General features: G+C 32.4%; 1 protein-coding gene and 1 non-coding gene across 2 annotated transcripts; both read right to left on the bottom strand.

Annotated features, from left to right (window-relative positions):
• Positions 1–4,568: 4,568 nt before the first annotated feature.
• On the bottom strand, positions 4,569–4,675 carry LOC133833497 (small nucleolar RNA R71). The gene has a single exon (XR_009892874.1). It is a non-coding gene; the product is annotated as a small nucleolar RNA R71 (small nucleolar RNA).
• Positions 4,676–19,256: 14,581 nt separating this feature from the next.
• Positions 19,257–24,989, bottom strand: LOC133830368 (calmodulin-binding protein 60 A). The gene is made up of 7 exons (XM_062260343.1): positions 24,412–24,989; positions 23,489–23,555; positions 22,201–22,253; positions 21,595–22,085; positions 20,895–21,055; positions 20,385–20,591; positions 19,257–20,305 (listed from the first exon to the last, which is right to left on the bottom strand). Exons 1-7 carry the CDS (start codon positions 24,504–24,506, stop codon positions 19,688–19,690), a joined length of 1,692 nt encoding a protein of 563 aa, XP_062116327.1. The 5' UTR covers positions 24,507–24,989; the 3' UTR covers positions 19,257–19,687.
• Positions 24,990–25,729: the final 740 nt, after the last annotated feature.

The following is a 25,729-nucleotide window of genomic DNA, read 5'->3' as shown; positions in this document are numbered from 1 at the left end:
CAAACAGAGGCTAAAGCCATTTCTTCCTGTGCCTAGTGTCGTGGTGTGCCACCTTGTGTCGCAGCCCTAACTGCCCATCAGCCAACTCCACCTTCTTCGTCAAGCATGGGTCGCAGCGCCCAAGAATAGATCCATGGCCCAACCACGAACCCAGCTGAAAACCTCATTTTCTCCATTTAAAAACCTACCAAAAACCTATCCAAACATCTCCAAATCCCAAAATCAAAGTTCCCAAGCATCCTAATTATCCAACACCAATAAAACCAAAGCTTCAAATCATTCAAAAACTCATCAAAACATAAAATCCAATAGAAGCTTAAAAACTTGAAAACTTAAAACTTAAAACTCGGATTACCTCTAATTGAGTCATTTCCCAACTAAATTCTCCAGCTAATAAGCTTCTAATCTTTCCTAGAATCGCTATGCCTCGATCCTTGCTTGAATCCGAGTCCTTAAACTCGAGTGTCCTTCGAAAATGCGATCGGGTGTCGAAAAAGGAACGGGAGAGAGAGAGAGAACGTACTAAATGTTCTTTTTATGTTTCTGACAGGTTACTTCAAGCTTAAGTAACCTCAAGCAAATCCTAATGCTCGGGGTCCCGAAAACACCCCCGGGGTAAAATAGTCAAAACTCCCAGAATTTCCCCCTGATCTCACTAACTCCCAATTTATCATCAAATATTTATTCCCATTACCCAATATCCCGGTAATGTGCTAAATACTCATAATACCCCTTAACTCACTCCGAGTCAAGTATGAATCCCGTTGTGACTTTCCCACTAGTTTGCTTCCTAGGATCGTCTCATGCTGAGTAACTCAATCATAACCAAATAATAACGAAGTATCACACACATACCACATATATGCCAAATATATCCAAAATGGAAAAAATATGAAAATTGCCTAATTGAACAAATTTGGCCCACAAGCATATTTAAGACACCTAAACATGCATATCTAGTCATATTATAATATAACTCACATAATCACATAATGATACACATAAATATCACATAATCATATAACTCCAAGATTTGCCATCATGGCCCCTTAATCAAGGCTCTAAGTCTTATTAGGAAATTTGGGTCGTTACATTAGACATGTGCAAAATTAACAAATATTACACTATATAAAGTGGTAAAAAGTAAGAAAACCTAACAACGAGGTCGGTAACTTTGGATTATCAGTAACACTTTTGTCACCCATTCTTGTCGCAACTCATGACGTACTTGTTAGATGCAAAAAAATATAAATTAAAATATATTAATTAATTATTTGATTACATTTACATATATGGTTTAAAAAAATTTGTAAACTTTAATTAATAATACCATTGTTAAGTAATGTCATGGACTTGCATGTTCAATCAAATTGATAATTCTACAAAATAGAGTTATTTTACCACATTTTTTTTATGTTAATTGTTGCTTAGTCTTTGAGTTTTCAAGTAATTTATTAAGTTTAAATAATTTTCAATTTATTAGTCTTATTGTAATTTTTTAGATTTTTATATATTTTTATAGATATTTTATTGTAATATGTTGTAATTTAATTAGTTGAAAATAGTTTTATTAAATTAAAAGTTAGAAGGTGGTTTTATTGAGTTTAAATGTCAAAGTAAATTAAATTTTAATTAATATTTTCATGAAACTTATGTTGTATATTTTATTATTGAAAATATTTAGTTTTAATTTAATTTATGTTTATTTTATAGGGTATATGCTGTATTTTTGGCTCTTGAAAAGAATAAAAAAAACAAGAAAAATGAAGGAAAGGAAAAGAAGTAAAGTTGGGAAAGAAGTGCAGCAAAGTGGCATTTTTTGAGAAAGTTTAAGTCCATCACACCACCCACCTGGCCCAAGCCCGTGCTCTAGCTGCTCCAGGCTCAGCCGAAGCCCTCCTCTAGGCCCACCCGAAGCCTTCTCCCAGCCACCTTTGGGCCCGCCTACCACAAGGCCCAGCCGAAGCCCTCTCCCAGCCCCATGGCCCAGCTCCCTTCTCCTCACGCCTGGGCCTGTCTCCAGCCTTCGGCCCACCTGCCACCAGCAGCCAACCAGCCACTTTCTCACACTTCTTGAGCCCATTTTGTCCCCTTGTCCCTAAAATGCCAATTTTTACCCAATTTTTCTACACATTTCACTACAAAATTCATCATGACACCCTAGAATTTACCCATAATTTCCATATTATTATTAATTTAATTAATCTAATCAATTTAATTAATTTTAATTGATTATTTTAATAATCTCATTTTGGCTATAAATATGTAATTTCAAGACCATTTTGGGGGCTTAATTTTTTGTTACCATCATCTTTTCTACCATTTATCTCTTCCATTTTAGTGTTTTTCAAGAGAATTTTTCAAGTATGTCTTCTTTTTATTGTTTAATTTCTATTCTAGTCATGTGCTTATAATCTTTTTCATCAGATTATTAAGATCATGATGAAGCAACTTGTAACTAAATAGTATTTATGTTGTATGTTGATTTCCCTTGTAATGCAACAAAGTTTATGGATTCTTCTTCTTCATATATGTCTTTCATCTTTAATATCTTATATTTTGGATTGTTAGATAATATTGTACTTTGTTCTTCATTTTGCAAAACATAATATTCTTTGTGTAAGATGTGTTATTAAATTATACACATCCAATGCTTAGAACAAAAATATTATGTTTTGTCTTATAAATAATGTTATTTGATTTTTTTTTTCATTAGATTGATTCACATTAAATACTTTGAGATTAAATTTTTTTTATAAGTGAAGAAAAATTCTATCCTTTTATAAATAATTTGTGCTTAAAATTATAAATTTATTTGGAAAATGATAGTTTGACTTGTTTTAACTATCACTAAAACTTGGGAATCAATATACTAATAAGTATTATTAAACTTACATTTTGTGGATTCTAGTATCTTAATAATCTTTCTTTTACAAATTATTTTCAAATCATAATTAGTTTATTTTTATTCTCTTAAATAGCTTTATTTTAAATCTTTTATTTTATGTTCATAACATTAAATCTCATCAATCTTTGGAACTAGGTTAGAATTTATTAATTTTGCTTTAAAATAGTTTTCCTTTTGATTTTAGACAACTCATTTGGGTTCGACATCCTTACTTATACGATCATTATTCTATATGAACGATTCGTGCGCTTGCGATATAAATATTTAAAATATACCCATTTTTGGTCCATCAAGTTTTTGGCGTCGTTGCTGAGAAGTTGCAAGAAAATAAACGAACTTTTTCTCAAGGTTAGTGAATTATTCTACTAGTTATTTTAATTTTTGCACTTAAATATATATTTAAAGCTAAAAAAAGATAAAAAGAAAATTTAGGACGGTTCTACCACCCATAAAAAAAAACCTATTTATATTTTTATATTTATTATTTTTTTTATTTTAGTTGTCGGCACTTGTGCCTCCTATCTATCTATCTTTTTAATTTTTATAGTTGATGGCACTTGTGCCTCCTAATTTTGTTGTAATTTTCTTTATTTATCTTGTTGTTATATATATATATATATTTGCAATTTACTAGTTGATGGCAATTTTGCCTTCTAGCTAGTTGATGGCAATTTTGCCTCCTAGTCTTTTATCTTATGTTTTAGTTAATGGCACTTGTGCCTCCTAATTTTTACCTTATTTTTGTTATGGTTGATGGCATGCTATGCCTCCCTACTCTTGTCTAATTTTTTATAGTCTTATTTAATTTTACCTTATTTTTCTTTGTCTCTTATCATATCATTGTGTAATTGTGAAAAAAAATACTTGAAAAAAAAAACATATATCTTATCCTTTCACCATAAGCAATTTTTGCTTAAAGGAAATTTGAACAAAATTTCCAATCTTCCTCTACTAATTAACCTTGCGGAGCTGTTAGTAGTGCCCGAGTAAGTGGAATCAAATAGGCCTGGGGACAAGTAAACCATAAAAATTATATTGTTGTGAAATCTCTAAAAATTCTAAGTATGCTCTGTGGTTGTGGTTTTAACTGATCTTCCACATCAGAAAATTGTTTGTTTGAGATTATCTTTGTTGCCTTGTTTGTGAAAATTGTATGCATCATTGGGAATGTAACTCTAAAAATCGAATAATAAAAAGAAGTTTATCTTTGTTTGAAATTGAAAGTGTTAGTAAAAATTTGAGCATCATGGAACCAATTGCTAATATTGCTAGAAATCATGTTGATGAAAGTGTTGTGCCTGAAAAAACCTTGCTTGAATATTTTGCACATATTTCATCTAATGCTCCCTCATGTATTGTTTTTCCTACCACTTTTGCTACCCATTTTGAGCTTAACCCATCAATCATTCAATTGTTGTCATCTTTGTATGGGTTAGATAGAGAGGATCCTTACATGCATGTCAAATATTTCTTAGAAATTTGCTCAACATTTAAATTTCAAAAAAAGTCTGATGAGTCACTCAAACTAAGATTATTCCCTTTTTCATTGTAAGACAAATCAAAAGCTTGGTTAAATTCCCTTCCCACGGGGTCTATAACTACATGTGATCAACTTTATAATAAATTCTTGTTGAAACTTTTTCCTATGTCTAAAACTGATAATCTAAGGAGAGAAATCTCCGAGTTTTTTCAAAAAGATAATGAAGAGTTTTATGAATGTTGGGAAAGATTTAAAGATTTATTATTAAAATTTCCTCATCATGGTTTTGAAAAATGGAGACTTGTAAAATATTTTTATGATAGTTTGACTCCCTCTAATCGTCAAATGATTCAATCTATGCATACCATAATTTTTTAAAAATTTCAAGGACAAGAGGCATAGGACGCCCTTGAAGATTTATCTATTAATTCACAACAATGGAATTATTTTGATCCTAGGTATAGGTCAACTAATTCACCAAAAAGATGAGGAAGGTATGAAGTAAAAGATGAATTAGACTTAAGAACATCCTTAGACAAATTAGCGAGAAAAGTAGAAGCTTTAGCCATAAGCCAAACTATAAATTCTCCAATACAACCAAGAAAAGATGTTTGTTCTATGTGTTTTAGTCCTTGCCATAATGTCCAATCATATCCTTCCTACCAAGAAGCCTTTTCTGAGGAGGCCAATGCTCTTCATGCTTATGGGAAACCAAATGATAGCCCATTTTCATCCACTTATAATCCAAATTGGAGAAACCATCCAAACTTTTCATGGAGACAAAAACAATGTCCAATGAATCAAGGGCACCAATACAACACGCAAAACCAAACGCATGCCCCACAAAATCAACCATATCATCAACAAAGGAAACCTTCCTTAGAATATACTTTACAATAATTTATGCAATCTACTCAACAAATCCTACAAAATTAGTCTCAATCAATTACCAAACTCGAGACACAAGTAGGAAAACTCGGTACTGCTTTAGCTGATAGAGAAAAAGGAGCATTCCCTAGTCAACCTATCCTAAATCGAAAAGGTCAATATGAGATAGGAAAGTCTAGTTGTACGCCCTGATTTTCCAACGGGCTATTAGCGAGCTGAGATACGGCCTAAATTATATCAGCCGTGTGGATCCCCCATGACCTCGTTAGCTCGGGGTATCCAAAGGTTCGCCAAGATTACTTAAGGACTGAGTCTAGACTCTGAAGGCCACAGGTCGAGGGAAGCATTCAACTCGTGGTACGAGCTAGAGTTGGAGGCCGTGACCTTTTATAAAGTCAACCACGCAAGGTAAACGTGCATATATCAGACATCACGTTTCTGATATATCCCTGACTTCTCGGACACGCAGCATGAACGTGCGTATTTAGGCACCCACAACTGGGTTGGGCCGTGCGGCCCATTATCCCCCTTACCTACTGATTAGACCACACTTCATGTGTCAGGTTTTAGGAATTAATCATGAACGTCACAGAAGTGATATGATAGATAAGGAGGTCACGGGATGACCCCCCTTACCAACCCCCAGGTGCCCTCTCCTATAAGTATGGAGACCCTGGGAGTTGCAAAGGGTTGGATTATATTGTGTAAGGAAATACCCAGTAAAAGAATACCAAGCATATAGCAATAATATTGGCTGGTGGAGTAGAAGGATTTTAACCTTTGAACCACCTAAAAAACGTAATTGTGTCACCAGTCCATTTACAAAGATCATTCATCTATTTCGGTTCATTGTTAAGCACTAATCCCTTCCTCTTATTTTCTTAATTACCTGTTGGCGAAGAACTGCGTCAACACTAGTCATAATGGAGAAGTCAAATCAATTTCAACTCTTAAGTTCGGAAAGAACATTGTCAAACCCGATTACATACCCAAGGTTGAAAAAGAAAAAAAAAAAGACAACCTTCTAGTTCTAATGCCAATGACTCTTCAAACAAGGATACTCCAATCCATCCTTTCATTCCAAAAGCCCCATTCCCACAAAGATTACTTCCAATTAAAAAAGGCGGCCAATATTATGACTTCTTAGAAGTTTTTAAACAAGTTAGTATCAATATCCCCTTCTTAGATGCCATTAAACAAATTCCTGCCTACTTTTTGAAGGATCTTTGTACTGTAAAAAGAAACACTAATGTTCCTAAAAATGCATTTTTAACTTAACAAGCTAGTTCCATTATTCAATATAAGAGTCTTATTAAATATAAAGATTCTAGGTGTCCCACAATTTCATGCATTATTGGTGATCATTTTATTAACAATGCTTTACTTGATTTGGGTGCTAGTGTGAATTTATTGCCTTATTTTGTTTATAAGAAACTTGGTCTTGGTGAAATAAAACCTACTTCTATAACAATTAGTCGATTGTTCTGTGAAAATTCCTAGAGGCATTATAGAGGATGTTTTGATAAAAATTGATAAATTTTACTTTCCAGTTGACTTCATTGTTCTTGATACTCAACTTGTGGAAAATGTGCATGCTCAAATTCCTATCATTTTAGGTAGACCATTCTTAGCTACATCTAATGCACTCATTAATTGTCGTAATGGTATTTTGAAATTATCTTTTGGAAATATGACTGTTGAATTGAATTTATTTAATATTGCTAAATCTGTTGAGTATGAGGAAGTGCACAAAGTTAACATGATAGATAGTATTTGTGAAGATGATGGAAATGACTTACTTGACTTTTGTGAAAAATACTTTGGTATGAACTTGCATGTTGATGATTCTAATGATGATTTGAATTCTTTGCTAGAGTCTATACCCTTAAATGAAACTAAAGTTGAACATTTTTCACCCTTAGATCATGTTCAATCAATTTCTGAGTCTCCAAAGTTATACCTTAAACCTTTGCCAAAAATTTAAAATATGCTTTTCTAGGAGAGTCTGAAACCTTACCTGTTATCATAGCATCCGCCTTAGATAAAGAACAAGAAGATAAATTGTTAGATGTCCTTAGAAAACATAAAGAAGCCATAAGTTGGACCATTGGAGAAATTAAAGGAATTAGCCCACCATATGTATGCGTAGAATCCATCTAGAAGAGAATGTTAAAACCTCTCGGGAATGTCAAAGAAGGCTAAATCTAAATATGAAAGAAGTAGTTAGAGAAGAGGTCATAAAACTATTATACATAGGTATCATTTACCCTATTTCTGATAGTCGATGGGTTAGTCCAGTTCAAGTTTTTCCTAAGAAGTCTGGGATCACAGTTGTTGAAAACGAGAAAAATGAATTAATCCCTACTAGAGTACAAACGGGGTGGAGAGTGTGCATAGACTATAGAAAGCTAAATAATGTTACTAGAAAAGACCATTTTCCATTACCCTTTATTGATCAAATGCTTGAACGTTTAGCTGGCCATGCATATTATTGCTTTCTTGATGGGTATTCGGGATATAACCAAATCCCCATTGCCCCAAAAGATCAAGAAAAAACTACATTTACATGCCCTTTCGGGACTTTTGCCTATCGTCGCATGCCTTTTGAATTATGCAATGCACCTGCGACTTTTCAAAGATGTATGATTTCAATTTTCTCTGACATGGTTGAAATATTTCTTGAAGTGTTTATGGATGAATTTTCTGTATTTGGTACTTCCTTTGATGAATGCTTGCACCATCTTTCACTTGTTTTAATTCGTTGCAAAGAGAAAAACCTTGTGCTTAACTGGGAAAAATGTCATTTTATGGTTAAAAAATGAATTGTTTTAGGTCATGTAATCTCATCTGAGGGAATAGAAGTTGATAAAGCAAAAGTTGATATTATTTCAAAACTTCCCCCACCTAAAACTGTGAAAGAAATTAGATCATTCTCAGGCCATGTCGGTTTCTATAGAAGATTTATAAAAGACTTTAGTAAAATTTCTTGGCCTTTATGCCATTTACTTAGAAAAGAAAATGCTTTTGTCTTTAATAATGATTTCCATGTTGCCTTTGAGAAATTGAAAAATTTGTTGACTACTGCACCCATTATTCGACCCCCTGATTGGAAAATACCTTTTGAAATAATGTGTGATGCTTCTGATTATGCTATAGGTGTTGTCTTAGACAAAGACTTGAAAAAATACCTCATGTAATTTATTATGCTAGCAAAACTTAAAATGATGCTCAATTAAATTATTCCACAACCGAGAAAGAATTGCTTGCTGTTGTTTTGCATTGGAGAAATTTAGGTCTTATCTGTTAGGATCTAAAATTATTGTCTATTCTGATCATGCTGCATTAAAATATCTATTGTCAAAAAAGGATGCTAAATCTCGTTTGATTCGTTGGATCCTGCTTTTACAAGAATTTTACTTTGAAATACGTGATAAAAAATGGTCTGATAATGTTGTTGCTGATCATATGTCCAGACTAGTTGTTGAAACCATACATGATTCCACTTCGATCACTGAAACTTTTCCTGATGAACAATTGATGCATGTTTCTTCTTTGCCTTGGTATGTTGATATTGTGAATTATTTGGTCACCAAAGAAATACCATTTCATTGGTCTAAGCATGATAAATCTAAATTTTATTATGAGGTGAAAAATTTTAGTTGGGATGATCCTTACTTTTTTAAATACTGCTCTGATCAAATAATTAGAAGATGCATTCCAAATTGTGACCAATCTAAAATTATGTCTTTTTGTCATGATCATGCATGTGGAGGACATTTTAGTGGTAAGAAAACAACTGCTAAAGTTTTACAATGTGGTTTTTATTGGCCTACTATCTTTTGTGATACATATGTGTATTGTAAAGCTTGTGAACATTGCCAAAAGTTAGGAAGTTTAACTAGACGAAACATGATGCCTTTGAATCTTATTCTTATAATTGACATATTTGATGTTTGGGGCATTGATTTTATGGGGTCATTTCCTAACTCTTTTGGTAATCTTTATATTCTTGTTGGAGTTGATTATGTGTCTGAATGGGTTGAAGCTATTGCATGCCACACTAATGACCACAAAGTTGTGCTTCGGTTTTTGAAAGAACATATATTTTCCCGTTTTGGTTTACCATGTGCTATCATTAGTGATAACAGTACACACTTTTATAATAATTCATTTGAACATTTGATGAAACAATATGACATTACACATAAAGTCTCAACACCATATCACCCACAAACTAGTGGTCAAGTTGAAGTGTCTAATAGGGAAGTTAAGCACATTTTAGAAAAAACTGTGAATCCAACTAGGAAAGAATGGTCCTTAAGACTCACTGATGCATTATGGGTGTATCGTACCGCGTACAAAACGTCCATTGGCATGTCACCCTACAAACTTGTGTATGGGAAGGTGTGCCACTTACCTGTTGAGTTAGAACATAGAGCCTTTTGGGCAATTAAGCATTTAAACTTTTCTTTAGACAAGGCAGGTGAGAAAAGAAAGCTTCAATTGAATGAGCTAGATGAAATTAGGAATGATGCATATGACTATTCAAAAAAGTATAAGGATTGCATGAAATTTTACCATGAAAAAAACATTTTGAGAAAAGATTTTTCTCCTGGTCAAAAAGTCCTTCTATACAACTCTCGTTTGCATCTATTCCCAGGAAAATTACGTTCTAAGTGGACCAGTCCTTATATTGTTCGAGTTGGTTTCCCACATGGAGCTATTAAAATTGAAAATCCTAACAATGGTGATATTTTTAAAGTTAGTGGACAAAAATTAAAACCATTTATAGAATTAAAAACTGATGAAGTGGATGAGATCCTCCTTGAGGATCCTGTTTACCAAGCTCTTTGATTTCTATTGATCTTGATAACTTGTGTTTTATTTGTTTTGTTTGTTTTATGTGTGATTTAATTTTTGTTTGTTGTATCTTTTACTCTCTTGGCGATGCACCGTATCGAGGTATGACTATTCTAAATTCTAATTTCTTTTACTTTTCAAATTATATTTGTGTTTTAACACATTGAGGACAATATTTAAATTAAGTTTGGGGGTATTGAGTTTATATGGTTATTATCATTAGGAGAGGTATGCGTTTTATTGTGTTTATGTTTTGTGTTAATTTTTGTTTTATTGTGTTTTGTGTGGTTTGTTTGAAAAATAAAATTTTATTATTTTTGTTTTGTGTTGTTTTTCTTCAAAAAAAAAAATGGTGATAATTTTTCATTTTCAATGATAAAAATCTTGATTGAGTTTGAGTTTAGTTCTCTTAAAAATATGAATAATTTCTAAGCTTTGTTTTTAATTATAGGGTCAATTTTGCTTATAACAAAAATTACATTTTTCATAACAATAACACTTTTATTTCCTATAAGTTTAAGAGAAAAATAATTTTTGAAAACCTATTTTTCTTTTAAAGCAAAATTGAAAATTTAATTAATTACATAAGCTTAATTTTTATTCATAATAATTTTTTAGAATTATTTTCATTGTACAATTTTTGAGAAATTTTTTTTTTTTTATCACCAATAAAAAATTGTGTGTTTTAAATTTTATTTTGCTTGAGAACTAGCAAAACTTTAAGTTTGGGGGTGTGATAACTCTACAAAATAGAGTTATTTTACCACATTTTTATGTTAATTGTTGCTTATTCTTTGAGTTTTCAAGTAATTTATTAAGTTTTTAAATCATTTTGAATTTATTAGTCTTATTGTAATTTTTTAGATTTTTATATGTTTTTATAGATATTTTATTGTAATATGTTGTAATTTAATTAGTTGAAAATAGTATTGTTAGATTAAAAGTTAGAAAGGTGATATTATTGAGTTTAAATGTCAAAGTAAATTAAATTTTAATTAATATTTTCATGGAACTTATGTTGTATATTTTATTATTGAAAATATTTAGTTTTAATTTAATTTATGTTTATTTTATAGGGTATATGTTGTATTTTTGGCTCTTGAAAAGAAAAAGAAAAACAAGAAAAATGAAGGAAAGGAAAAGAAGTAAAGTTAGGAAAGAAGTGAAGCAAAGTGGCATTTTTTTAGAAAGTTTAAGCCCATCACGCCACCCACCTGGCCCAGCCCGTGCTCCAGCTGCTCTAGGCCTAGCCGAAGCCCTCCTCTAGGCCCAACCGAAGCCTTCTCCCAGCCACCTTTGGGCCCGCCTGCCACAAGGCCCAGTCGAAGCCCTCTCCCAGCCCCACGGCCCAGCTCCCTTCTCCTCACGCCTGGGCCTGTCTCCAGCCTTCGGCCCACCTGCCACCAGCAGCCAACCAGTCACTTTCTCACACTTCTTGAGCCCATTTTGTCCCCTTGTCCCTAAAATGCCAATTTTTCTATACATTTCACTACAAAATTAATCATAACACCCTAGAATTTACCCTTACTTTCCATATTATTAATTAATCTAATCAATTTAATTAATTTTAATTGATTATTTTAATGATCTCATTTTGGCTATAAATATGTAATTTCAAGACCATTTTGGGGGGCTTAATTTTTGGTTACCATCATCTTTTCTACCATTTCTCTCTTCCATTTTAGTGTTTTTCAAGAGCATTTTTCAAGTATGTCTTCTTTATATTGTGTAATTTCTATTCTAGTCATGTGCTTTTAATCTTTTTCATTAGATTATTAAAATCATGATAAAGCAACTTGTAACTAGATATTATTTATGTTGTATGTTGATTTCCCTTGTAATGCAACAAAGTTTATGGATTTTTCTTCTTCATATATGTCTTTCATCTTTAATATCTTATATTTTGGATTGTTAGATAATATTGCACTTTGTTCTTCATTTTGCAAAACATAATATTCTTTGTGTAAGATGTATCATTAAATTGTACACATCCAATACTTAGAACAAAAATATAATGTTTTGCCTTATAAATAATGTTATTTGATTTTTTTTTTGTTTCATTAGGTCGATTCACATTAAATACTTTGAGATTATATTTTTTTGAAAAGTGAAGAAAAATCCTATCTTTTTAGAAATAATTTGTGCTTAAAATTATAAATTTATTTGGAAAATGATAGTTTGACTTGTTTTAACTATCGCTAAAAATGATAGTATCTTAATAATCTTTCTTTTACAACTTATTGTCAAATCATAATTGGTTTATTTTTATTCTCTTAAATAACTTTATTTTAAATCTTTTATTTTATGTTCATAACATTAAATCTCATCAATCTTTGGAGCTAGGTTAGAATTTATTAATTTTGGTTTAAAATAGTTTTCTTTTTTATTCTAGACAACTCATTTGTGTTCGACATTCTTGCTTACACGATTACTATTCTATATGAACGATTCGTGTGTTTGCAATATAAATATTTAAAACATACCCATTTTGGGTCCATCACAAATCCTTCAACATCCTCATCATGTAGTATCCACATGTCACATTGTTCGGTTGGTGTGGACACTAATTATTTAAAATAAAAGAAACAACACTAAATAAGCACATCATAGAACTTATGTTTATGTAAAGCTAATTGTATCTAAATTTGGGCAGCATTCCCCCTATATTATTAACCTAACCCTCTATCGATTTAATCAAACCAATCAAGCAAGCACAACATAATTTAAATACAGGAAAAAAAATACATAATCCTAGATAAAATTGGGCAGCATTTTCCCTATAATAGAGACCTAACCATCAGCATGTGAATAGAAAAACAAACAATTCAAACAACATACAATAACTTTCTTCCTTATAGCTCCGTAGCACACAACAAATTTCTCAGAACCTACTTCACTAAAACACATAAAATTCTCAACCTTCCATTATCACCACAGCACACAATTTTAATCTTCAATATGGATGAATATTAAAATATTCAAACTCCTTTAACATTTGTTTAATGATATTAAAAGTAGAAGTAAGAGAATATATATGTACCTCTTGCAATTAATAATTCAAGCTAGTAAAATTACTTCACTTAGCAATCCACTTTGTTATTAAATCAACAACCAACAAAATTAAATCAATAATTAATAAATAAAATATCACTAAATATCTAATAATATATAACTTATTATTATAATTTTATAAACTTAATTACCTCAAATATGTGCTTGAAATACAAATTTTGAGGCAAAAAATACCCTAAAACCTCACTCCAATAAAACCACAACCTACAAAATTAAATTAACTAATATATAAAATATTACTAAACATATATCACTAAACATCTAACAATAACTTATTCTTGTAATTTTAGAAACTTAATTACCTCAAATGTGTGTTTGAAATAGAAATTTTGAGGCAAACATTACTATAAAATCCCACTCCAACAAAACCTCAACCTACAAAATTAAAATTAATTAATTAATAAATAAATGATCACTAAACAAATAATTTTTTTTTCCAATGAGCTACTAATTAACCTTAAAAAAATGTGGTATACATAGAGCTTAAACTTATAAACTCTAGCAACTAAGTCACTAAAAACTCAATAATCAACAAAAACATATAACTTTTCATATAACTCTAATTTTTAAAATTATTTTAACATAACTATATAATCAACCTAGCTAGAATGTTAATAAAAAAAATTAAAATATATATATAAAATTATACATAATTTTGAATTAAATAATAATAAAAATTAAAAAAATCATAAACAAGAGCACAATGCTCAGAGGGATGCATGGTTGATTCAGGGACAGAATTTGAAGCACAGTGCTAGAGAGTTAGCATTAACAAGAGCCAAAGCTTTACTGCATGGTTTCAAATGATGAACGGGTCATTGGCCACATCATTTTTGGGGCTGGGGAAAAGAAGCTCAGAGGAGCAATAGTGCTTACGGTCGTAAGGGTTCGTTTGCATCAATCCGTAGAGAAGCTGCAAGGCCGGAGGGCCAAAAGTCAAAGAGACTACTTCGTGGAGTCTATGTGCAAGTGTGCACTAGATGCTGCATAAAGGATACAATTGGCATGAGTGTCACGTCCAGAAATGGACGCATTAGAAATGTCCAAAGGGACTTAACTAAGAAGGACATGTCTTCAATTGAAGCGTGTTTCGTAGGTGTCGTTGGGAACAATTGGTTTGCGAACCTCACTCTGAGGGATGCACCTTACATTGTCCTTGTCAATAGGAGTATGAATTGGAAGATTGGCGGGGAAGCTACAATCAGAGGATGTGTTTGCTTCAAGGGCAGTGTTGCATGGGCTACTTGGTTGACTGAAGGGACGTCGTGATGAACTCGGAGGAGTTCGTGTGTTCAAGGAGTATTTGAGTGTAGAGATGCTAATTCATGGAATGAATTTGGATATTGACAGTGGCACAAGGTCTTTGATTGATACCAAGAGTAGGCATGAGAGATCATCACCAAGTGGAGACAAGCCCAGACTTAAGATTCAGAAGAAGCATGGAGTGAGCTTAGGAGTCAAGGCTGGAAGTATATTAGCCAGCAGTCTATCAATGAGGGCATCAACAATTGAATTATACTATGCCGGCCTTGACGGGATGTTGTAAGCTAGGTTGGTGCTCGGTCAGATGTACACTTGAGGGTGCAAGCTGGTGAGCATGTTGATGCCTAGTTTGTACGACAATGACATTTTTGTAAATATCTTCAATATTGCCCGGAAATGGACGGGGCTTGGTAGTTTCCGTATTGAAGGGGCAATGTATGCAATGGTGTGATCGGATTTGGGAGATTCAGAGAATTGGAGAGCTGAGAGCCAACTATGTCTCCCAAGAAAAATCATATATGTTCCTGGTAGAAGGCTAAAAGCTCAGAAGACTCTTTGCAGGGGGAGCACCTGGTGTCAGCTCTCCACCACCCCTTGGCGCAAGTGTGTTAAGTGAGCTACTACTAGTTAGGAGGGCTAGTAGGGAGGTCACATGAGTACCACAAGGGGAATCATATGTCTCCATGATTAGGGTTACTTATGGACATTACCGAGTCGCCCCGGTAGTGCGTTGAAGTGTGCTGCCAGAGGTTTATGGGTACGATTCCCTTGGTTTGCCGATATTCCACTTGCATGGAATGTAGCCCAAACCTTTGAGAGACATCGTGGCACACCATGTCCATGAGCCTTGACATGAGATGGCATAGGAAGTCATTCGTGGGACTTGTTAGCAAACAAGCATTGGAAGGTGCACAATGCTTGAGAAAGACAGAAGTCCAGTGTGCGCTACTTGTCTGGCAGCTAATCTCGAGGGCCTGCCAACATGAGTGAAGGCATGAAGCCTTGAGGATTGGACCATGGAAGTATGAGAGTCCTTGGATCATGACGGGAGCTATTCGGATAGTATCGAATGGGCATGAAGAGAGGTGTTGGCACGTCAGGTTGGTGTTGGCTCTTGGCCACACATGCTACCTTAGCTTGCGAATGTCTGGGTGAGCATCAGTGTTGGGATTTCCTTGCCATAGTGAGAACCTATGGACAGTGTAAGTATCTTAGCTAGAGAGCCTTGATGCATGGATGCACTTGTAGATACTTGAGAGTGTGACTCAGTGAGAGTTGTTCAGGAGACGAAAGTGTGCAAAGGCACATGGTCGCGGGAAAAAGATGTTCCCATTGTTATCTGAATGGTTGGAAGGCTGGCCTTGTCTCAAAGGAATCAAGGTGCCCCACAGGCATTTCCGTTGTCAAAATGTCAGCCCGTGACACATGGCAGAAGAGGGAGCGGCTGAAGTGTTAACATGGATTAGGGTTTGATTTGGGAATTGGGGTATGAGATTTATGTCTAGGTTTAGAGAGTGAGTCAAGAGTAAAAAAAATAAAATATCAATAAATAAATAAGGCTTCGGCTTCAACGAGTTGGGTTGGCTCAAAGGAGTCAAGGTGCCCCAGAGACATTTCCACTGTCAAAATGTCAGCCCATGACACATGGAAGAAGAGAGAGTGGCTGAAGTGTTAACATGGATTAGGGTTTGATTTGAGAATTGGGGCGTGAGATTTATGTCTAGGTTTAGAGAGTGAGACAAGAGTAAAAAAATAAAATATCAATAAATAAATAAGGCTTCGGCTTCATCGGGCTGGGTTGGCCCAATATATCCTAGGCCCGTATCCGACCATTTGTTGGTCAGCTTACTATCTTCAAGCACCGAGTTGGGTTCGGCCCAGTACAAAATATCATTTGTGACCCAAAATTAGGTTGGGTTGGTCGGGTTCTTCGGTCTAGCCCCAATTTTGTGCACCCATATTTAGTATGCTATCAGTTGATGTCGAGGTAATGTATAGTTGCTTTTTTGACACTGTATTTTTGTAATTAAAATATTTTAAAATTCTATTTTTAAAAGCTTAAGGTAGTATTTTTTAAAAATAAATTACAGGGCATAAAAAAGTGAAAAAAAAAAAAACAAGAAACAAAAAAAATTGTGTATTTATGAAAAAACCTCTTAAAATAATGTATCAAAATATTTGTAAAAATGATATGACTTATTAAAATTGCAGAGGGGTGAGAAAGAAGATTTTTCAATATATTTTTTTTCATAGTTAAAAATTTAAGAAGGGTGTGAAAGGAATTTATAAAATTTTAAAATTTTATAGGGCTTAATTAGAAAGTGGGTGAGGTGAGACAAAAAAAATGGTATGCGAATAAAAGTACCTGAAATAATTAGTCATAATTATGAAATTTTATTTATAATTTTTTTTTCATTCAAATATACATGTATATCAGTATATAAATGGGATTTTTTAGGGCCACTTAGAGCATTACTTTATATTTGTCAAAACAGTATAAAAATATTATTTAAATTAAAAAAAATTCAATATTACCAAAATATCTTTATTTTGATTATATAATTAGTCTGATATAATTTTTAATATTAATTGTGCAACAACTAAAATTCATGTTTACAAATATAAATATTCAAATAATTTCTTTTCGTAATATTCAAAAAAATTTAAATAATGAAAAATCTAAAATTTTAAAAAGTTGATAATATTTCTTTCTAGATTTTAATCACTTGAAATATGGCTGACTCTCACGAGAAAATTAGACCATATATCTAGCTTTAGAAAGCTCGTTTAATTTATATCCATATTTTGAAATATATTATATAAATTAGGATTTATAATTTTTTGGATCTTGTGTTTTATTTAATTAACTGATTGGATTGTGTTTTGACAAATTAGTTTTTGTATCATGTGTTTTGTAAAAGGGTAAATATCATTTTTGGACCCTATGTTTTGCAAAAGTTACCGATCGGATTTTGTGTTTTGTTAAATGATAATTTGGACCATGTGTTTTGCAAAATGGAACAAAAGAATACTCTGGACCAGATTTTGGTCAAACTTTTTTTTAATATGACCAAATTGCTCCTAGTTTTATAAATTAGTGAATTTAATAATCTCAAATAAAACATTATTGAATTAAAAATTAATAAAAAAACTGATATAAAATTTAATAATTTATAAAACTAGGGAAATTTTGGTCATATTAAAAAAAAGTTTTACCAAAATCTGGTTAATGGTACTATTTTGTTCTATTTTGCAAAATGCATGGTCCAAATTGTCATTTAACAAAACACATGGTTCAATTGGTAACTTTTGCAAAACATAGGGGCCAAAATAATATTTATCTTTTGTAAAATAGTTCAAATAGACCTCTAAACCAATTCCGATAAAGAAAAAACTTGAATACAACAACACAATTATTAGGCAAAGTGATTGTGTTTTTATTCTGAATTGTTAGTTTGGTAAATTATTTGTGATTTTAGTTGAATTTTTTTAACCAAAATTGAGTTTAGTCGAACCATTTTACAAAATATAGTGTCTAAATAGATAATGACAAGAACGGAGCCACTTTGGGCTGAGAATAAAAAATACTTATATTATATATGTGTTAATTTTTCTTTTTCTTTTTCTTTTTTACTAAACATATATGACTTTCCTTACACGTTTAAAGCCATCACTTAAACTACTTAAGCCCACTTACACTTTTGTAAGTAACAATCTATTTGTATATTTTTATATGTGCATGTATACATATTTGAAGGAATAGCATACTAGTTAAATTTTTTAGTTTAATATGAATAAATAAATATGATAGAGCATACATTTACTTATTATATAATAAAGAGATATTAATTTGTCAAACAAATTTTTTTAACACATATACGATATAAATTTATCATTCATTTTTACTCATATTAGTAGTATTTATTCAAAGTTCAAGCCTTCACTCAGCTAAGTTTCTGGCTCTGTCACTGGATAATGAGACAAAACACAGGATTTCAAAAGTCTTATAAACTAATTGAAAACTAAGAAGAAAAAAATATAAGACAAAATTAGTAATTCTTAAAATTTTAAATTTCTAATTAAATAAAATTAAATTTATACATTGTTAAAATTGAATTTTAATTTGTGGAAAATCAATTTTAAAGTTTAATATTTTTTTACATTAAAAAAAGTTTAATATTATTATGTATAATATGTAATTAAAATAGTATCCTTGCGTTTATATGTTTTCGAATACATAATAATATTCCTCACTCAATCTATGGACACTCTTAAAGAAAAAAATACTCTTAAAATTAGAAGTTGGAGTCCCAACAATTTCATAGATACTTGTTGTCTTTTTCAAAAAGTTTCAACCAATGTATATGGTGGAGAATATTGTTCAAATAACCAGTGCCTTTATCCAAGAGTATACTTTACGATTCTGCAGATTTTGATATTCGATTGAGGACCATACCTGTTTCAAATTTCAATCACATGTTTACCTCGACATCTGAACTACAGATCTTCCCACGCATGCATGCACGTACGTATATATTGGTCAGTTAATGTCTGAGCAGTAGAGACATGAAATATCTCAAAGAGTTTCACCTAGAAATTTTTCAGATTTCAAGAAGAAAAGACCAGTAACACATATTGGTTGCAAACTACCAAGATTTTGAAAATCATGCATTGCCAAAAAGGAATGGTTGAAAATGTTACAATCAATCGGTATTTATTAAATACTTTAAACTTTAACTTGACTTTTGGAACAAAAATTTCAATGGAAGAGAATTTTAGTCAATATGTAAAAAAGTGATAAATTTACTGAGCAAAATAACTTGTACAAAATTATGTTCCGCCATGAAAGCTACTACTACTACCACTACTAAATCTTAAGCGCCCCAGCAGAAACCTGAGCTTATATGTAAACACGTTTATATATACAGCTTAAACATTGAAGTAAAAAAAGAGGTTTGCCACTTTAGGGATGGCAAAATTACCTGGCGGGACAGGTCATTTGCAATGTGGATCAAACCCACTCTATTTATATCCCTATTTCTGAACTCTCGCTACCATAGCTAAGACATTAACAATGAACTGACCAAAGATGTATTTACTGTCTTATAAACCTCCAACATTTTTCACTTCAACACCTGCACGCGAAATATAAATCGGGCAGCACTCCTATCCCCTATTTGCAATTGTAACTGGGCGGCTTTATCAAACCTAGGTAGCTATGATAAAAACTTTTGAATTCTTTCAACATGGGTTCTTTTTTGAACCATTATTAGAAACCACTTCAGCACACTGACTAGCTTAGTCCATCTTCTCTGGGCTTTGCCAATGGCTAGAGTGGAACGAGGGAAGAGGAAGCCATCTACTGCTCTATGTAAATCAGCTGGTGATTCCAAACTCATACTCTGAGACTGAAGATCGGTATCAAAAAATTGTAGATGATCCTCATCGCAGAAAGCTTGAGTGATGCGTTCCGAGTCACAGATCAGGGAGGTAGTGACTTGGCTTGGGAAATTTAAAGCCTGATCAAATCTAAGATCCATGCTGTCAATTGTGTGCAAGGCGTAATCGTCCAAGCTACTAGTTCCGCCAACAGTATATATGGATGACATGATATCAGGAGAAGATGCAGAAGACGGTGGTGCATAATTAAATGCACCAATCTTATGTGAAGCCAAAAACTTGCTCTCAGTAGAAACCTCTGTCCTGGGTGAGCTCGAGGAGTAAAGTACATTCGTCAATAGGGCTGAGCCACAGGTAAGAGAGGCCTCATCGCCGAAAGATACAACCTCCTCCCAGTGTTCAAATGCAGATATTAACATACTATGTGCATCAGCCTGATTGACAAGTTTGATTGTGAGATATCAAATTAAACAAAGTAAAAGAAAGAAATGTCTACGTTGGTGATATCAATACCTTCTCGGTTTCAGATAGCTTGTCAATGGGAACATATTGGCCATCTGAAAGCTGTCCCATTAATTGACCCACAATATTGAAGACAACCCCAGTTTTATGCTGTGAATTGGAAGGAATGTACAAGAACATACTCTTCTCAAGTACACACGTCCGAGCATGCTCCACAGTTACTTCCCACATCTTAGCAGACATACCTGTGCCAAGGATCTGTATTTTTCCAAATGAACCACAGTTTAACAGCTAAGTTGTGAAATTTCAAATGCTAATTTTACTTTGTGATTTATTAATTGCATGTTTGAAACATTATTATTGTCTGTTCTAGAAGATAAAATGAAGGGTTAGGCCAATTAATTTGGACCTCTAAATTACAAAACAGAGGAAACATTAAAATGCAGATCACAACTTTCTCTGTTTTTAATCTTTTAAGTGGAAAATGAAGTAATAATTAAGAAATTTTGGCAGAATTAAAAAAAATGTCAAGAGGTAGAGGTAAGAAGAATTTTTATTTACATTTCGGAGTCTTGAAGGATCCACAAAGAGTAAGGTAAGGAAATCCTTAACAGTAAGAATTTTTTCCCGAGTCAAACGCTTATGGAATGCTCCATCTTTTCCAATCTTTTCTAATCTCCATACTTCATCATATAGAGAAGGAGGATGGTGCTTCTTGTACACTGCATAAGAACAAGAAATCACATTGACCAAATTGTTTATAACCCTCCAGCCAGCAAGAAACCTCACAGAAAATAAGATAACTAGTTGTTCAACATTCAATGATGCAGCTTAAAACTTATGATAAAACTTTTATATGATAAATTCAGCTTTATCTTACAAGCATAATCAACATATATCAATGAGTTATAATATTATTAATCATTGCATTTAAGAAAAAACCAATAAGCAAAAGGATTGAAAACACATTTAGAATTTATACTAAAACAAAATTACAAAGGACGCAAATCAGAAAACAGAATTAAGAAGGAACAAATCTGAATGACGGTAAAAAAACTAAAGAGTACTAATGCAAGGAGGGGAAAGGTGAAAATAAACTATACCAACCACTAAAGGAATGCACGACTGAGGAAAGATTCCAAAAGATCGAATATTAACTCCCACCCCACAACAACCGAAATAAATTGTAAATGAAAAAAAATCCCAGCACTTTGAAGCAGTACAATATTGACAAAGTTACATAAAGATAAGAAGCACTCACATTCTCCACGATGATCCCTGACAATAAAGGATTCTGTCTTTGCTTCTCTTATTTTAATTCCATCAAAGTTATCCACAACTCTCACCCCTAGCCTGAATTTACGACTCCTTGTCCAGCTTGAATTATCTGTAAAAGAAATATCACCCACAGAACCTTCACCATCTTTAAGATTCAGAACTGCTTCTCCTGTAAGAAGGGGTTTCTTCCCTTCCCTCTCTCGTACAATGTTATTCTTGAACTCTTCAACTGTCCAATTGTCTCCCTCATCACCATCAAAGTCACCCTCAAGAACAACAACTTCCACCTTGGCTGAGGATTCTGGCCCAGATTTAATAATGTTTCCAGTAAAACAATCAACTAAAGCTACTTGTAATGGGGAACATTCTTCTCCTTCAATACGAGCTCCAGTGAATACAGGAAGAGAGATATTATTTAAGAAGCGAAGCTTTAAACTCTTAGCAACAGTAGAATGCATCTCTTTCGCGCAATTCCTGACAAATACGAAAGATTTACTAATTATCAAATGCAACAAAAGGTAGTCAACTGAACAACTTTCGGCCCTTAAGTGAGGTGAAGACATTCGGAAAAAATATTATTATTTCTTACTGTTTCATATTGTTTAAATGCTTTTTTAAGGCTAACTCAACTTCCTCCTTAACCTGAAAGAAACATAAGAATATGTTTAATAAAATTTAATAAACCTCCAATCAATATGGATACTTGTATAAGACTTAAAAAACATAAATTATAGATGTCAATAAACAAAAAAACAAAAAAAAGATGAAGAAGATACATCATAGATGTAAGAATAAATCTATGCAGCATTTTAAAGATTAAATAGATTACAAAGACTATAATATATAACAGAATTCTATGTCTATAAAGTTCTTTTTAATTAAATAAAATGAAAATTAATTGTTTAAAGGTATAACAAAAGGAGCAAGCTTATTATTTCTTTTATGATAAACGATAAAATTATTATAATACTAAATGCTAACAATAACAAAAGAAACAAAAAAAAAAATCATCAGAAAAAATAGATAAAGAAATAAGCAGACTAGCCTAATAATTTCCAAAGAGAATACCGTAACATGATATAGTACAAAGATGAAGCAGAGTAACAATTATTTCCTTCACAATTCTCCACCTTTATATCAATTGTTCAACCCAAGACGTTAACTTAATTTTACTTTCTATTACAAGGTGATCCAGGATGCCCAATTATTCAAATCTTATCACCAATGAACATTGATTTTTAGTGCACCATCACTCAAATGTTTACAACTTCTAAGTAGTTGCTTAACGAACTCAAGTGTTTATAGGAATTAGAGTCATAAGTATGCTTGTGAAAGATTTTCCAATTAAAAGTAACAAGGGTACCTTGGTCTATACAGTAAAACATCATATCCATTTAAGTAGCCTAGCTGGTATACCTTACAATTATATACATGGTATTAGGCGCACGAACATGCCAATAACGTTCATGAAAAATGCCAAGTTCAAGACCAAGTGGCAAATGGGGCTCAAGAAACGTAAGGTCTATTTCAATATTTTAGGGTGAAAAGGGCTACTTCAAAGGAAACATAAACCTCAAGAAGTGAAAATGATAACTGGTAAAAGGCCAAAGTAAGTTCCATGGGCTGACCATGCAAGTTCAAAGTACCTTGAAAAGCATGGTGCTGTCATACAATTCCAATGTTTTTCTTAATATTAATCTGGTTTACACAGAATTGTATAAAATCCTAACACTGGAGTTTTGTTCTTCAGCTAGTTAGCATACACATCAGAAATTCACAAAGAAAGAGTTCATATGAGGTTTTCACATTAGGCTCCAGATTATATGGATGCTGATGAACCCATGATCACAAAGAGTTCAAAAATGGAAGATACCTACCACTCGACGAATCAAAGGCTCCAGGGAGCATTCAAATGTACGCAACTTCATTACCTCCAAAACAACACTGAAAGTCAATAGAAAACTCATTAGAAATAAACCAATGTAGAAATTGTAGTCATGTTGGTTGGTCTAAAGTAGAACACATTCTTGAAAAGTCTTGCAGAGAACTTTTACTAACTTATCATCCAATCGCATAAACCTCAAAATGCTCAAAAAAAAAAAACAAAACACAACAAAAAAACAAAATTTCCCTTATACTCTATAGGATGAAGAGTAGTTAGGGTCACCTACAGTAACTGTCGAATATATATGATCTTTCTTCATTTACCTGTATATAAAGCACTTATTTATTAACTTAAGATGAACAATTCCTCTCTCCTTTTCACTTGGTCAAGTAAAATGCACTAGATAATACACACACAATATATTTTTTCTTGCAAAAATATAGTAACATTAGTCCCTTCACTTTACACAGTAGCTTTTTTATTTAAAATTCTTTGCAAAGGAGACTTTATGACCCACTCCCCACTCAGTCGAATTTACTCACAAGAATTATCAAAACAAAACCATTTTGCAAATTGATAATATAAAATTAAAAAAAAATTCCCCAATTACTCTAATTATTATTATTATTATTATTATTATTAATGGTACACCCTTGTTAATGCAGTCAAAGAAAAGAACACAACCATCAAAACCCACCTCCGCACTAATCCAAATTAGCCTTTCAACGTAAGAATTTAATTTAATTTAAGCTAAGAAAAAAAGCAACAAAGCGTACTCAAACCACTAAAACCAAACCTCATGAAAAAAAAAGACAGAACAGAACCCAGTTCATTCCCCATCCCAGAAGATGAAAATCTAACAAGAAAATCAAAAGAAAAATTAACAAATAAAGACAGAGCAAGAGAGTCTCTTACTTTCTGAATCGGGGAACCTTTCGACGCTTATCGTCAGAGTTAGTTCCTTCTGGTCGAGGAAGCCGACCCTCATCCGGGTTTCTCTTCTGCGACATTATCGAAGCTCAAAGCAACGACACCCAACGACAAAAACGCTTATTAGGTTTAAAGAGAAGGCGTTACTAATGAGCATGAACGACAATAAAACCCAAGTAGTAGACCAACATGCGGCGGGCACATCACACGATAAGATTGTAATCCTCTTATACATGTCCTACTATTATAATACACAAATATATATATATATATAGAGAGAGAGAGAGAAGGAGAAGATAACAACAAACTAGAAATAAATAGGAAAAGTACAAAATTTCCTTAAAAAAAATGATGAAATGAATAGGTCAGCTAGAGAAGTAGGAAAACGAACTATCCATTAGTTATTTGAATTTGGCTTGGTGTGGGATGCTTCATGGGGGTCTGAAGCTTCCCCACCATCAGTGCCTTTTTTGGAAGCTTTGAGTGTTTCTGGAGTGATCACCATAAACAGAGGTTGGAGTCTCTCTCTCTGGAAGTAGCTGAAAAAGAAAATGTAAGAAGATTAGTTGAGAAAGAGAAAGAGAAAGAGAGAGAGTGGCACTTGGCATATGCGCGTGTTGAAGTGATTTGTGGGGTCCAGGGGTAAAGCGCGTTATGGACTAGTAAAACTGGGGTCCACGTCGTATGTTTTTATCTCCGCGTGTATACTGACTAAGCCTTTTTTCATATCATAATTTCTTATTATTTTATATTATATATTATATATTTTAAGCACTTCGTATCCATGATGTCATCATTTATAGCACATAAAGTTCGAAACTTGTCTTCTGATTCTACAAATCTTTATTTATTTAATTTTAATTAACCCATGGTTATTTTGAATTTAGGTATACAAGTGCAAAATATAGGATTTTTTTTATAATTTGGGATTAAGTAATAATGGAATCATATTTTTTAGATGGTAAATACAATTTTGGTTTAATGTGTTTTATCCAGGTAAATAACAGTTTTACTCTTATATTATGTAAAAATTATCTATCGAATTTTTTATTTTATTAATTGATAATTTGGACTTTTCATTTTATAAAATAGAATAAAATAATATCAGAAGTTAGAATTAAGTTAATTTTTTTTTAAATATGACTAAAATGTGCTTAGTTTTATAAATTAATTAATTTAATAATTTCAAATAAAACATTATTAGATTAATAATTAATAAAAATTGATATAAAATTAAAAATATATATATTTTAATTAATTATAACCCTAAAATAATTATAATAACAAAATCAAAGTTAAAATT

Source organism: Humulus lupulus, chromosome 4 (genome assembly GCF_963169125.1).
Source record: "Humulus lupulus chromosome 4, drHumLupu1.1, whole genome shotgun sequence".
NCBI lineage: Eukaryota > Viridiplantae > Streptophyta > Magnoliopsida > Rosales > Cannabaceae > Humulus > Humulus lupulus.
The sequence above is the reverse complement of the archived record's forward strand: the minus strand, read 5'-3'. Positions and strand labels throughout refer to the sequence as shown.